General features: G+C 49.9%; 1 protein-coding gene across 1 annotated transcript in view; it reads left to right on the top strand.

Annotated features, from left to right (window-relative positions):
- SPSB4 (splA/ryanodine receptor domain and SOCS box containing 4) overlaps positions 1–14,611 on the top strand; it is a 61,589-nt gene extending 46,978 nt beyond the window's left edge. Inside the window, exon 2 of the mRNA XM_007446969.1 lies at positions 14,484–14,611. Coding sequence (XP_007447031.1) covers positions 14,484–14,611 — 128 coding nt within the window. The remainder of the gene's footprint in view (positions 1–14,483) is intronic.
- The last annotated feature ends 1,181 nt before the right edge of the window (positions 14,612–15,792 follow it).

The following is a 15,792-nucleotide window of genomic DNA, read 5'->3' as shown; positions in this document are numbered from 1 at the left end:
TGTTAACAGGTGCCCCTATTCCTGCTTGGAGCTGAGGCCAGAGCTGAGTGAGGACCCCTGGCGTGGGTCTCCGGTGTCCGTGGACCCCACCACTCTCCCCCTGCCCGCTGCTTTCATCTGCTCCGCGCTGGTCACTTAGGGTACCTGCCTGGCCCCTAGGCACTGTAGTTTGCAGCCTCTGGTCTAAAACCCAACCATACTTGTGATGTTAGAAGTGGTTTCATTCATGCACTGATCATTAACTTTTTGAAAAGTTATTTTAAAACAAGAAATCATTTGCCTTGAGACTAGAAGTGGAAATAGAGCAGTCATTGCTAAATATACTAACGATTATCCTTTATCAGGGCTCTTGACACACTGAAAATATTTATCTGCAGACCTCATCATTTACCACTTCCTAGTAGACACAGTTTTCCTCTTCCAGAGCTACCCCATAAACACGGGTTCCTCTTGAGTCTAATTGGATCTTGTAACTAAGGGAGGCGGGGAGCCAGGGTGAGAAAACTCAGCAGACTCTAACCAAGAATTCAGTTTACTCATCAGTTTTCCTTAGCTTAAGAAAAACAAGCTTCTGCCACCCTCCTCTGGGCCTGTTTCTGGGCTCACACTGGGAAAGGTCAAATAAACACAATAAATCCATTAGAAGGCCTTCATATTAAACCCCTGGGGCTGGTGCTGTTTAGCAAGAGGCTAAAGCGATGCCGTTTCCCAAGTGGAAGTTGGCCTGACCTTGGCAATTTGCTAGAAAACAAGAGTCAGCTGTGCCAGTTGGCCTTAGTGGTTGCAAGGAACACAGCCCCAGGGCTGCTTCGGGAAGGGATGGGTGATTCTGGTGGTTGGCCCTGCAGCGGAGAAGACCCCTCCCGTGGTCTGCACCTGCTTCCTTCTCCTGTCCTCTCCTGAAGATTTGGTCTTCAGGCCAAATCCCGGACAGAACCAGGTGGATTGAACCACCCGTTAGTAACTATCACCATAGGCAGGGTCCTTCCTCGAGGCCGCCTCATGGCTTACCTGCCAGCCAGGGCTGGGCTTTGTTGGGTCAGGGGCCCACCTCCAGTCCATTCAGGGGCCTCTAGTGCACAGACAGTGATCTAGCACTACCACATGGAGTTGGGGTCCGGGGCATGGGGGCACTGTCACTGAGTGACAGAACCAGTAGGGCTGCATTTCCTCTGCAGTGACTGTCAACCCTACCTTCCCAGGAGAGTTCGGCAACAGAATGCGCCCCAAACCACACTGCCTGAATTCCAGCCCCATTTTTCACTACTTAACTGTGGCTTTCGGTGAGTTACTCTGCGCCTTGCTTTCCTCAGTCTGTAAATGGGCTTTCATGATAGTAACTACCTCACTGGGTCATAGTGAAGGATAAATACAGTAAGACATAAACTGCTTAGAACATCTCATGACACAGGAAGCGCTAGGTAAGTCCTTGCTGTGACTCTTCACATCATTATCATTATTATCGCCAGCAATCCAGCCAAAGAGCCCAGAACACCAAGATGGGCTTTGAAAATCTACCAGCACTCATGACTGTCCTCATGCTTCTGCTTCTGCTGGAAGATTGGAAGGAACGTCCCCCAAAGTAGAAGAGGCCGAGGGATAGGGCTGGATCAGGGTCCCAGAGGGTCCCAGAGGGTCCCAGAGGGCTGGGGTTGGACCCCAGCTCCTGGCCTGCTCAGACCTCCGGTCGGAATTATCTGTGGCTGTCGACATGCAGGCGTCCCACACAGGGCGTCAGGTCCTCAGCTCACCACACCCGCTGCCTCTTTTTTTTGCACTTTGTCCTGAAGGACTAGCTGCTCTGAAAACAAAATAGCTGTCATTTGACGATGGCCCACATGTGCCAGGGCCTACGCCGGGTACCTATCCTCCGCCCCCATCTCGTCCTGCCCCAGCTCCCGGTGAGGCGGGGCTTGTCCCCCTGCTACACAGGAAGCAGCTGCCCTGTGAGACCAGAACTGGCTCTGTGCCTTCTCACCCCAGGCCTGTGCTTCTGCTTCCCAGTGACGCCTTGCCGACGGCTATGCTAAGTTCTCAACAGGCAAGAGCGTTACTACCCATTAACTAGACTTTAACTGTAATTCATCTTCTAGCCAAGCTCTCATTTGAGCCAGATTAAGGCCAACTCATGACTCTTCTCATTCGCTTTCGCCCTTTCTCTTTTTTTGTTTTTAACTGATACACAGAATTGGATTAAACAGAACCGTTGGTTGTAATATACTGTCATCATTGGTCCCGTGCATAGCCCTCTTTTATTCTGCTTTGCTGATTCCTATATTTATTTCTTACTAATTTAATGCCACCATGAATCCATCATCCAACCCAAGGACTCGAAAATTGACAACCGGGCGCTTCTGTGCCTCCATGGTCTAGCCTTGCCAGCCCTCATCCCCTCTGCCTCAAGGCAGCCACTCCCCTGAATTCTGTGTTTCCTGTTCCTTGCAGACTTTTTAGACACCTATAGTATGTGTCTAAATAACGCCTTGCTTAGTTTAGTTCTCGAACTTTCGAGTTTGCCTCTTCCTTTCCCAATACCACACTGTGTTCATTACCATGGCTTTAAGTAAGCCCTGCTCTCCAGCTGGCAAGTTCTGCTATCCCCACGCTCATTTTTCTTCTTTAGAAGGGGACACACCATGAGGAATGGGGGTCCCATCCCTGAGGGCCCCAACCTTGCCCTGGATGGGATGAGTACCAGCTGTCTCTGAAGGACCCTACTCCCCTCCCTGGTCTCCCTATTTTGGACGTGCTTCTTTCAGGGTCTGTAGGGGCAACCAGGTTGTTCCCATGGCTGCAGCAGCAGAGATAACTTCTAGGGGTGTTGAGGTGATCCGTGGTGCAGGGTACACGCCAGCCAGGCCCTCCCCCACTGAGGCTCTCCCCACATGACCAGAGGCTGTCCTCGGCCAGGGCCAGGGTGTCCAGCCATTGTGCAGCTCCCTGGAGCGGGCTCCAAATTGAAAACAGACAGATTTTCTGGGAAATTTTTCAGCTGAGTTAGGAGCATCCCTCCAGCAGACCCGCGGAGCCGGCACAGTGTGTTGTTAATTCTGTCAGCCTGCAGGAACCTTGCTGGAGGGTTCTTTAGCTGACTTAGGGCAGTAGGAAAGGGCTACTTTAAAAATTCGTTCCCTGCACCAGAAGAGCTGGGCCATAGTTTGCTTTGTAGAGGTGAAGGCTCACTGCACCTGTCTCCCCTCCCCCAGATACCCTCCCACTGGCCCAGCACCCACGACGTCCAAAGCAGAGCCACGGGGCTGGGCAGCGAGGACAAGAGCCAGTCCCTGCCTGTGGGAGCCCACAGTCTGCACTGTTTTTTTTTTTTTTTTTTTTTTTGACAGACTAGACTTTCTCCAACAATTGATTATTGTTTCCTCAAAGTGTCTTCTGGGAAAACTGTGAACTTTTCCCAATGTTACACAAAAGAGATTTCTTTGAACGCATCTTAGAGATATGCTTTCAGAGCCAACAGACATCCTTCTCAGCCCTCAGCAGAGATAACTCTTATTCATCCTTTAAAACTTCTCTTAGCTGCAGTCTCCTCCAGGACGCCGTCCTGGACACCCCCTGGCTGGGTTAGGTGCCCCTCTTCCTGGCTCCCTCAGCTCCCCCTACAATTCATTCTCTTAAGCACAGACCCCTCTGTGCTTTTTTTCAGTCTCCCTGTCCTGTCTGTAGCCCCGTGAGCCTCTGTGTGCCTGGCTGTCTACTCAGGACCTGCAAAGCACGTTTGTAAGTAGAAGTCTGATGAATACATGCATGTGTGATGAGCATCACAAGTTAGACAAGACTTTATCCTCAGAGTCCCCAAAATGACATTAGAACTCTCATACCCCTCCAAACCCTTCTTGAGAAGCCTTTAATCAAAACAGTGTTGTTCTTTGTGTCTTGATTTTTCCATCTGCAGAATGCACCAATCATCTTACGTGGTTCAAGTTTGCTGCTGAAACAGACTGGCCTTGGCCCTATACTAGGGTGGAGGCTGAGCTCGGAGTCCTATCCAGCACAGCTCCCTACACCCCAGCCAGGCTCTCAGAGGCTGGGCAGGTGATGGGACCCTCTTCCCTCTCCTCACTCCTTCCCAACCCAAGCACACAGAGGTTCCTCCAGGCCGCATCTGCTTGGAGGTTGAGAAGGCCCCGTAGGGGCTAAGGCCACAAACCACCCCAGGAGGGGAGTCCCCATTGCCCACCACTGGAGCCATTCATTCAGCCTCAGAGCTGGGAGAGGGCAACAGGTAACACCCCCCTGGCTTCAGCAGGGCCAGGCATGGCTGCAAGGTGGGCGGACAGGCAGCTCCAGCCCTGCCGAGATCTCGGCCCGCAGGGCAGAGAGTACTGGTGGATGGAAGGCCCTCGGACAGGGGATTCAGGTCACCGGATCCCTCGTTCTTTTGACAATGCTGTGGCTAAAATGGGCCTCACCTGGTAAAGCTGAGGACAGCCTTTGAGCAGCCAGCCTTGCTTTTGGCATAATAGCAGATTGTAACCAGCTAGCCCCCTGGACCTGGCTCAGCACCACCTCCCTCAGGAAGCCTGCCTGGCTTGTGCCAGCAGCTTGGGAGCCACGGCCCTGGATTACCAAGGCTCATCATCTAACATGTATCTCACAGGCATCCCTGGCCCTGCCATTCACTTTTTCTTGTGTGTTGAAACCTGATTTGATTGGGTGCAGTCAGAGTCCTTCCACTGCCAGAATTAAACGTGACCTCTGTTCTGAAGTGTCAGCTGGTAGAAAGGACCCCCAGCCTTCTTGCCAAGCCACTTGCCACACTGGCTGAGGCCCCAAGGAGGTTAGGGAGGCCGCTCTGCCAGACGGTGGCCGAGGCCGGCCAGAGCCCAGGGCTGCCAGCTGCTCAGCCACTTCCCAGTCAGCTGTGAGGCCGGGTTGGGGAGAAGCTCTGAAGTGGCACTGAACACAGATGACCTGAATGCCAGAGGCTTCCTGTCCCCAATTCATTATCCAGCCCCCAACATGCTGTCCCCACAGCTACTCACCGCTCCCGCCCATCCTGCCTGCCTTGCCCCCGTATGCTTTGTCCCTGAGAATAGCGAACTGGTCAGCTGGGTGAGGAGGGAGGTGAAGCAAGGCAATGCTGATGGGCTGAGCAAAAGAGAGCGGGAAGTAATGGTCAAAGTGGGGGTGGCTGATTCAGCATCCCTGGGGTCCTGGAAGGGGCATTTAGGAGCGATGCTGCAGTCCGTGGTGTGGCCCAGGATGTGGGTAGCTGGGTGGAGGGGCGTGGCCTCCAGCCCCGGGAGGCTGCGTGGTGAGAGGGTCGTGCTTGTGGAGGATTCTGTCACCGGGGAGGTGGCAGGTGTGGGTTGAGAAGGGACCGGGGAGGCCAAGCCAGAGCCCTGGCAAGGACCAGAAGAGGACCCGGCCAAGTGGTGTGAGCCACGGAGGAGCTGGGACTTCTCATAGCAGCTGGAGGCTGCAGAGCTTTGTATGTGGCAAAGGAGCGAGGGGTCCTACCCACCTCCTGGCCCTGAGACACCAACAGCGCCCAGGGAAGGCTGAAGGGCAGTGGTGTCCTGGGAGAGGAAGCTGGGTTCAGTTAAGGTGGGAGGTGGAGGGAGCTCTCAGAAAAGAAGTTGGGTTGCAGTTTTCTGTGTGGAGTGGCACTGCCAGAGGGCACAATGGGAGCTCTGAGGGTGGGGGAGCCAAGGGCTGGGGTCAGAGGTCAGGAGGCACGGAGCTTTGTGGGTGTGGCACTTTAGAGACATGATGGCCACTGGAAGGAGGCTCTTCCAAGCATCATCATCTAATGGACCTTCGCATCACTCATTCTACCTTCCTTTGCTTCTGTGTTCCATTTACTCCCCCCCTTTCCTGGAAGCTTGTGCCATCCTGTTTCTTGGATTCCTTTTTCATTTTGCTGGAATAACTCCTTAAGTAACTTTCAGCTGCTCTTCTTTTAGAGCCACTGAACACATCTAAAAATGCAGCTGCTGTTCACTCCACAGCCATGTAGCTCCCCTTTGCCTGGGAGCACCACAGAGTCTTTAGGTGAGAATATCTTGCTGTCTAGTACTGTGTCGGGGAGCTGGTGGAGAGGCCAGCCCCTCGGGCACTTCCTCCGGTGGAAGTGTCTGTGCCCATCCATGATCCTTGCTGGAACCAAGTTCATCTGAAGATGCTGCTTTTGTCCCGGCTGTAGTCATACCCTTTTTGTTGTGGAAACAGTGAAGCTTGCTAAGAGAAACCTCCAGATTCCAGGGGCTTTCTAGATGTGAGCTGACGTCTCTTTTGGCCATGATAGGGCCAATTGGTAGAGGTATGGCGTATTTTAGAAGTGAGCAGGTAATGACACATTTGCCCGTTTGTGTAGTTAGCTAAGTGGGTTGACACTTGACAGGTGCAGACCCAGAAGGTGGGGGAGCCATGTCATTGGGGAGGAGGTGACACTTGATTTGGGTCCTGAAAGAGGAGACAGGCTTCTGGCAGGCAGTACAGGGGAGGATGTTCTAGCTGAAGGAATAGCGTGAGGGGAGGCCCAGAGGCGTGCAGACAATTCTCTGAGTCTTTGGACACCAAAACCATGGTCTGCAGGAAGTGATTAGCACAGTGCCTGACACGTAGAGTGTGTGTGCTTTGCCCACATGCATGTCTTCTCCCTTTTTTTCCCCCCAAAACCATGTCTACTTAAGTTCAGATTTCAGGGCTGTCACTGAAAGCTTCCCCCATCTGCTGACCATTGTCTAAACTGTTCCAGAAGAACTTCACCTCTTGACCTTAAAAATGTTGATCTTCTTTTTATTTCAAAATATAAATGCAGGAATGGGGGTAGGGTGATGACTCGTGTCTTGGCATCTCCTCGCCATCAGCAGAGGAGACTTAAAGGGGCCCAGAGAAGAATATTAAGGCACAAAGTCCCTAGCTCTCCACTGTTTCATCATAGACATAGACCGTCGAAACCAGATGAGCTAACACTCCCATTTTATTGACAGCAAAACAGAGTCCCTGGGCAGTTCTGTGGCTTACTGAGGGTCATGTAGGGAGTGGGTGGTGGAGAATTATGGAAAATTCAGCTTCCTGGAGAACTTTGGAAATGATTGCCTTGTGATATTTTTAGCACAGAACAAGACATCCAGCCCTGGCTCCAGTAAGTCTTCATCAAGAGCAGAGCACTGTTGTCAATTAGGATGATGTACTGGGACATTTTTAGGACCACAATAAGTAAAGTGTTACTATATTTTAAAGGTACCTCTTGGGCTGATGGCCTGGAATAAGACATACTGTAGAGAGAACACCTTTGGAACAAGGAGCATGTTGTGTCATACCGTTGTCACAGGCATGGATGGAGGTGTTGATGCCCCCATTTTACAGATGAGAAAAATGTGGCTCTGTGAAGGTGAGCCAGATGTCTGGCCCACTGGTGGTGGGAGCAGAAGCTAGAGAGTTTTCTTTTAATAAATGTTTACTGCATTCCTTTTACTTCTGGCCTTGCCACGCAGCATGCAGGATCTTAGTTCCCCAACCAGGAATCAAACCCGGCCCCCCTGCAGTGGAAGCATGGAGTCTTAACCACTGGACCACCAGGGAATTCCCTGGGAGCAGAAGCTGGAATTCCAAACTAGTCCCTTCCTCCCACTTTGCCTGTTGGGACAGGTGGGAAGGTGCCTGGCTTGTGTCATATCCACACCCATCCACCAGGGAGCCAGGTCCTAACTCAGTCAGTGACTGATTTTTTTTTTAATGTAAACTTGTCTTTGAAGTATAAGATACATGCTGAAAGTGTACAAATCTCAGGTGATAAAGCCTGATGATTTTTACAAACTGACCGCACTGGTATTGCCAGAGCTCAAATCAAGGAGCAGAACGACGCCCACCCCCCAATCACTGCTCCCCACTAATGTCACCACTACCCTAACTTCATCATCCTGCTATTGAACTCTATACAGATGAGGTTACACAAAATTTACTTCTTTCACTCAAAATTATGTTTGAGTGATTCATCCATGTTTTCTTTTTGCATGTAATTGTGGTTCCTTCATTCTCACGGCTGATTAGTATTCTACTCTAAGAAGAGGCACAGTTTGTGTGTGCATTCCACTGATGGCAGAGAGTAGAATTCTTGTGTCCAGTTTGGCACTTCTCTAAGCATCCGTGTACGTGCATTTTGGTGAGCATGTGTACACCGGGGGGAGACTGTGGGCCCTAGGTTCAGTCTTAGTAGATGCTCCCAGTTTTCCAAAATGGTTGTGCCAGTTTACACGCCCACCCGAAGCCATATGAGAGTTCCAGTTGCTCCACATCCTCACCAGCACTTGCTACTGTCTTATTTTCATTTTAGCCATTCTTGTTGGCATATAGCAGGATCACATTATGGTGTTAATTTGCATTTTTCTGATGGTTCTTGAAGTTGAGCACTTTTTCATATGTTTATTGGTTACTTGGATATTCACTTTTGCAACGATTCCTTTTTAAGTTTATCTTTGTCGGAAAATATTTCTAAGAATGGCTTCCAGGCTGAAAGATGCTGTGTTTCTCTTCGCACCTGGGTGATCATTTCTAAACCTTGACACTTGGCAGTTCTAAAGCCAAAGGGAGTTAGAAAGAGGAGTTGGAGGATGGCCCAGGCCACATGGGGCATCCTTGGAGCTCTGGAAGTTACTTTCTCTGTGCGCTTTGGGGTTACTGTGAAGTCGTCAGTTAAAGTTCCCTCAGAAATTAGGAGAGTTTTTTTTTTTTTTTTTAACAATTGCAAGATCTTTTTTTTTTTAATTATTAACTTATTTGTTTATTTTTGGCTGCGTTGGGTCTTCGTTGCGGTGCGTGGGCTTCTCATGGCGGCGGCTTCCCTTGTTGCACTGGCTCTAGGCGCGCGGGCTTCAGTAGTTGTGGCACGTGGGCTCAGTAGTTGTGTCTCGCGGGCTCTAGAGCGCAGGCTCAGTAGTTGCAGCACACGGGCTTAGTTGCTCCGCGGCACGTGGGACCTTCCCAGACCAGGGATCATACCCGTGTACCCTGCATTGGCAGGAGGATTCTTAACCACTGCGCCACCAGGGAAGCCCCGGGAGAGGTGGTTTATATTTCACATTTAGAGCTAAAGGTGTGCTCTGAACTCTGGCCCCTCCCCGCTCCCTCACTTCCTTTGGAGTTTGGGCTCTGGAGTGATTTCAGTGACTGCAGAGGAATGAATAGAAACATAGCTCTTTCCTTCTCTTCAGCACCTAACTGGGCAGGGAACACACAGGGAATTGAGTTTGCTGACCAGGCTTAGCATTTTGGACGTTGAGGACCTAGTGTGTGCCTAGAGCCTTAAAGTGATTACAGAAGTTCTTAAGCCCTGGCAATGATCCTCAAACGTTAACAGCTCAAAATTTTCCCGATGCAGAATGCGAGCCCATCTCCCGACATTCAGAGAAGGAACTGCTGGCCTCCTAGCAGACCCCACGTCATTAACAGCCCTGCCCAAGCTCATGCTCACAAAGGGTGACCAAACGAATGCCTGGACGGGGACGAGATAGCCAGAAGTGCTGAATGTCGGACACCTACCATGTGCTGGTCACTGTGCCAAGTGCTTTCTACTCTCTAACTCGTTTAACCCTCACCACAAGCCTCCTGTCAATTATGACCTGCCCTGTTCTCAGGGGGTTTACAGGAGAGTGGGAACTCAAGACAGCAACCTTGTCAGGTAAGAGCGATTTGTTTCAATAGCTTGAGACAGCTGTAGGAGACACGCCCCGGAGAAGCAAGCCGATTGGTTCATTTAACAGATGGTTTCTGGGCCATCCCCCTGTGACAGGCCCAGGCTGGGGACTGTTGGTCCATTTTACAAGTGAATAAACAAGCGCTCAGAGTACCTTCACAAAGGCACAGACTTGCCGTTGGTAGAGCTGGAGCTGGAAGTCGGGGACTCCAGATTTCTGAAGATCCCTGGGATGTGCCAGAGGAGAGGGGTCTGATGGCCGTGAAGAAAGGGAAAGTGGATGACCGGGTCCACGTTGAAATGGGTGGGCATGAGAGCAGAAAAGGCATCTTGGTGGCAGGGCGGCCCATTTAGGTGGGTGCAGAACTCATGGCAGGGGAGGTGGGCACCGGTGAACTGGAAAGCGGTCGGAGCCAGAGTAAGAGCCTATGGACTGTGTGAGCCTGGGAGACAGGTGACCCTCTCCTTCGCTTCATACCTTAAAGCGATCTTCCATTATTGCGTGGTGTTTAAGGGAGGCACCGTGAAGCTCCACCTGTAGGCTTTTGGGCTGTGTGACTCTGGACAAGCCCCTTCACCTCTGAGCCTCAGTTTCCTTTTCTCTGAAGTAGGCATCTCTAAGTGAGATACAGTAAGTCCCCTACATACGAACCTTCAAGTTGCGAACTTTCAAAGATGCGAACATTCATTTGCGTGTCCAGTCACGTAAGTTAGTCCACGTGTCTGGCGTACATTGTCACGTGCGTGCATCCTACAAGTGGTTGTGCTTTTGTGTACAGTACTGTATAGAGTACAGTAGTACAGTATCTTTATTTCAAACCCAGGATGTCCGGAAGCAAGCATAAAAGTGGCGGTGTTGTAGCTGGTACTGCTAAGAAGTGCCAAGCGATAACGATGGAAACGAAAGTGAAAATAATTGAGAGAGTGGAGCGAGGCAAAAAGATGGTTAGACGTTGCTCGTTCTTATGACATGAATTGTTCAACCATCGGCACGATTCTAAGAACAAGTACAAGATCATGGAGCATGTGAAGTCCGCTGTGCTGATGATGTCGACAGTGATACTGAGGAAGTGCGGGAAAGTGATGGAGGAGACGAAAAACTTCTCAGCATCGGATGCAGCAGCAGCATCAGAGTTGAGTCCCGCTCAGCTTAATGCTGATTCGAGAGAAAGCTGAAAGCTTTTATGAAGACCTGAAGAAGAAACACGGCGAAGAATCAGAGGGTGCATCTTTTAATGCCAGCCTTGGCTGGTTTTATCGGTTCAAGGCTAGAGACAGCCTTCGCAAGGTAAAAGTAAGCGGCAAGGCAGCGAGTGCAGATATGGTAGCTGCCGGGGATTTTCTTGAATTCTCTTCGTCCCAGAGAAAGGACTAAGAGAGACAAGAGGAAGAAAAAGTAACTGAAGGACCAAAGAGATTCACGATGCAGGAAACGGCAGGGGATTTTCTTTATTTCAGGAGGCACTGTTCAGTCTCTGAGGCCGAATGTAGAAAGGTACACAGAGGTTACAGCAGCCGTGCAGAATGCAGTCCAGCACTACCGTGTCATCTGTGACGAGAAAAAAAGAGCTACTAGCCAGACATCACTGGATCGTTTTTTTCAAGAGGGTAGATAGAATTGAATCCAGCAAGGAACCAGAACCTGTGCCATCGACGTCAGGTGTGAGTGAAATTGCAGCTTGCCCTCCGGCTCCTATCGCTGACGATCCTTCAGCTCTGCCATCTCCCACCTCCTCTCCCTCGTCCAGTCGGTAACTCTCCTTGCCCGTTCACTCGATGCCCGCCCCTGGATGCCAGCTGTTGTACTGTACTACTGTACTTTTCAAGGTACTGGACTGTAAGATTAAACATGTTTGCTTACTTATTTTTTCTTTTTTATGTATTATTTGTGTGAAAAGTATTATAAACCTATTACAATACAGTACTATATAGCTGATTGTGCTAGTTGGGTACCTAGGCTAACTTTGTTGGACTTACGATCAAATTGGACTTATGAACACACTCTCGGAACAGAACTTGTTCATATGTAGCGGACTTAACTGTAAACCTAACGTAGCAAAGGGACAGAACAGATGCTCAATAAATGTGGTTAAATATAAGACAGTTTCCAGTTTCCAGCTGCCTGGGTCCAACTCCCAGCTTTGCCATTTACCAGCTGTGTGTCCTTGGGCAAGTGACTTACCCACTCTGTGTTTCTGTTTCTTCCTCCTTAAAATGGGGATAATAATAATAGTTCCTACCCTAAGAGGTAATTTTTTTTTTTTTTTTACTGTATTACGTTTTCATTTTTATATTTTTTAGATCTTTATTGGAGTATAATTGCTTTACAATGTTGTGTTAGTTTCTGCTATACAACAAAGTGAATCAGCTATATATATACATATATCCCCATATCCCCTCCCTCTTGAGCCTCCCTCCTACCCTCCCTATCCCACCCCTCTAGGTTGTCACAAGGCATCGAGCTGATCTCCCTGTGCTGTGCAGCAGCTTCCCACTAGCTGTTTTACATTTGGTAGTATATATATGTCAACGTTAATCTCTCACTTCGTCCCAGCTTCCCTTGCCCCCGCACCGTGTCCTCAAGTCCGTTCTCTAGGTCTGCATCTTTATTCCTGCCCTGCCACTAGGTTCATCAGTACCGTTTTTTTTTAGATTCCTTATATATGCATTAGCATACGGTACTTGTTTTTCTCTTTCTGACTTACTTCACACTGTATGACAGACTCTAGGTCCATCCACCCCTAAGAGGTAACTGTGATATGAGTTTGATACATACATTCACGTGAGTTGGTACAGATAAAGAGCTTAGCACAGCACCTGGCCACGTAATATGTCTTCAATAAACAGTAGCTACAATTATATTTCATCTCTCATGTTGCCAGATAAATAAGTAGCAATTGATCATTAAATAAGGCTTTTAAAGGTTTTTTTCTCCCCAACATCCAGTGGCACAGGCGGCAAGCATTGGTGCTATAGGAGCTAAAAGGAGATCATGGGAACTTGCGGTGGGCAGGTCAAGATGTTAAGGATGGGAAGATTCGGGTGGGGAGGCAGGGAAAGGGGTTCACAGAGGCATTATCTGGGGGACTGTGCAAAGCTTGGATGAGAACCGGGTGGGAGACAGTGAGAGGAGAGCTGGGTGCAGGGGCACTGCTAGGGGAGAGATGGGGACACCTCGAGGGGGGTGTCAGGTGTTGGCCTAGGCATGGTGACCATGTGACCGCAAGACTCGGGGTGAGTAATCTGCTTTCTAGCCTGGGGAAGAGGGGATGCCCAGGCCTCCCTAGCTAACTTCAAGGGTTTGTATGAGGATCAAAAGAGGATACGGAGGTGGGAGTGTTTAAAACCACCAACACTCCACGAGGATATGCAGCCTCGCCCCACGTGAAGGAGGGCTGGGTACGCTCTTGTGCATGGCTTCCAACGCACCACCCAAGTCTGGGTTTGATTTTAATGACTCTCCTCATTAACTCTGCATCTCCAGTAAATGAGAATTCCTATAAAACACACTCTCAACAACCTTCCCATTCCTTCCATTCCCTTGTGATATTATTCCTCTCACAACTCTTGTGTTAGTGTTTACCACTTACAGTTTTATTGTATCTTAGCACGTTATAGAATGCTTTTAAAACATCACTTGTTCTGTTGACAAAAAAACAAGTGCTAAGATGCAGCATCAGGCCTCTAGCATGTTCCTGTGGGTTTGGGGAAACTAGGGCTGCAGAAGCCACATGAAACAGCATGTGACCACCACCCTCTTCATTCCAGACCCAGCTGATCAGCACCATTCCTCTCCCTCCAGACCTCCCAGCCTGTCCTGTCTTATGCCTCCATGCTTTTACCTGTTCTCTCTGCCTAGAACACCCTCCCCAACCTCACATCACATAAAACTCCTATTCACCCTTCAAAACCCCTTTCCAGTATCCTCTCTTGGAAGCTTTCAAACGACTCTTCCATATAGGAACTGCTCAGTTTCTGTCCTTGTGCATTTAAGAATTATTGCACACGTTACACTCTGCTACAATTATTCACATATTTAAACTTCCAGACCTCGAGCCTTCCTTCACACCCAGAGCTGCCATTGGCCTTGGCTTAGTTATCTCTGTATCCCCGGGGTCCAATTAGAGAGCCTGGACGAGAATAAGAGCTTCATAAGTATGTCTGCAATAAACCTAACTAAACCTCGGTCCTATGTCCAGAGGTTCCATGGCTTATGAATTCTAATTCGTGAATTTTTCCTACAACTGAACATTTGAAGAAAATGCATTCCTCCACTCACCATCAAAAGAGGCTAGAGGAGAAGTTTGAGGGTTCAAGGGCATTTCAAACAGCCCCCGCCACCTCACCTGTTTCTAAGAGGAAGCCCCCTGCAGATCCACCCTAGGTCAGCGTCTCTCATTTTATCACGACCATTTTATCACTGCATTTTAAAACTGCAGTGAAAAGTACTTTTTACATTGAGACACACTGAACACTTACATCAGAAACAGAGCTTTCGTGGAGCAGTATTCACCCCTTGCTGTGGCATTGCTCTCTGTTTCTTCTTTCTTTTCTTTTCTTTTCTTTCTTTTTTTTTTTTCTTTAATCTCTGGTCACCACCTAATGAATTGATTCCATGTGTCTTTAGTCGGGTTGGTTGCAACCCAAAATTTGAAAGACACTGCTCTAAGCCTTCAGCTACTATAACCAGAGAAGGCTTCTCTGAGGAACCTGGGGCCCTGAAGGGCAGCTCAGGAGCAGGCGGGCATGGGGTGAGCAGGGGGTGGCTAAAGGTGAGAGGTGTAGGGACAGCTCTGGTGAGACTTAACTCTCTTCCCTCTCATTGTAGCCGAGCCCCTGCCGTTGATGGACCTGTGCCGGAGATGCATCCGCCTGGCCCTGGGCCGCCAGCGCCTACGGGACATCAGCTCCCTGCCCCTGCCTCAATCTCTCAAAAACTATCTGCAGTACCAGTGAGCCGGGGATGGAGGGGCAGCGGAGGGCACCCACAGACCCAGGCCTGTCGCTTCATGGTCACACTGTACATCAGGAAGAATTCTCCCTCCTCACCCTGGTTCCCCAGGACATTCACTTCTTTGAAAGGCCAGGACATCTTCCCAACTTTGAAAATGAAATGTCTGTTGCCAACAGTATTTGCTGCCTTGGAAGCAGCACTCCCAAGTCAGACACCTCCTTGGAAGCCAGAAAGAGCCCGAAGCCTGCGCTGGGTGGAGATCCTGCCCGCTGAGCAGGACACAGCAGCCAAGCACCCACCGGCATTGATCCGAGAGCCTGTTTCCTTATTCGAGAGAATGAATAAAACATTTGGGCAGGACACTTTCCGTTGTGTGCCCCGCTGCAGACAGGGCCAGGGGAAAATTGGCCAGCTCTGGGAGAACATTGCCTCTGAATAATGCATGGTGAAAGCAGCTTGATGCCTGTGCCCCTCTGGGTCCCCACCCTTCCCAGGGCAGCAGGATTGTCATGACACTTTAGGACTTTGTGCCCCTTTGAGAGACTGTTACCTAGGGATGCCCAGCTGTGGAATTGGCAAGTGGACAAAGCAGTGTTGAGACACCTCCCAGCTTACCTCTCTGAACGTTGTTTACTTCCCCTCTCACTCGCCGTCCTTCCCCACCCGGACCCCCAGTCTCTGGATGCCCAGGGCACCTCTATTCAGGGAAGCTGAGTCTGACAGATTCACCCCAGGGAATGAGTGTATCCTTTATTATTATTGTTTTAAGTAGCAATGCCTTTTAAAAGAGTGTGGTGAGGGCAGTACTTAGTCCAAAGGTGCTAATGGGGGAATTGGAGGCCTTGTGACACCCACGGCGGGGGTGATGTCCACGGGCTGGGGAGGCTTCCAGGGGGGCTGAGGGTCTCCAGGCAACCGTCCATTCAGGATGCAGTCTGGCTGCCACAAAGCTTTATTTGAGCGAATTATTTTTTCACTTGAGGAGACTTGTACGAGTTTGTTTCTGTTTCACGTGTGTCTGTCTGTGTGTGTGTGTGTGTGTGTGTGTGTGTGTGTGTGTGTGCGTGCGTGTGATGTGCTGTTTATTTATCAGCTTGGGGCCATGGGGGCAGCTTTGTAACTGGAAGGGTGGATGTAAGGCATCTTTTCCACCAGCCCCAGCCTGTCCTCCCCGCCCCCCCCC

This window comes from Lipotes vexillifer, unplaced genomic scaffold, assembly GCF_000442215.2.
Source record: "Lipotes vexillifer unplaced genomic scaffold, Lipotes_vexillifer_v1.1 scaffold40, whole genome shotgun sequence".
Taxonomy (NCBI): domain Eukaryota; kingdom Metazoa; phylum Chordata; class Mammalia; order Artiodactyla; family Lipotidae; genus Lipotes; species Lipotes vexillifer.
The sequence above is the reverse complement of the archived record's forward strand: the minus strand, read 5'-3'. Positions and strand labels throughout refer to the sequence as shown.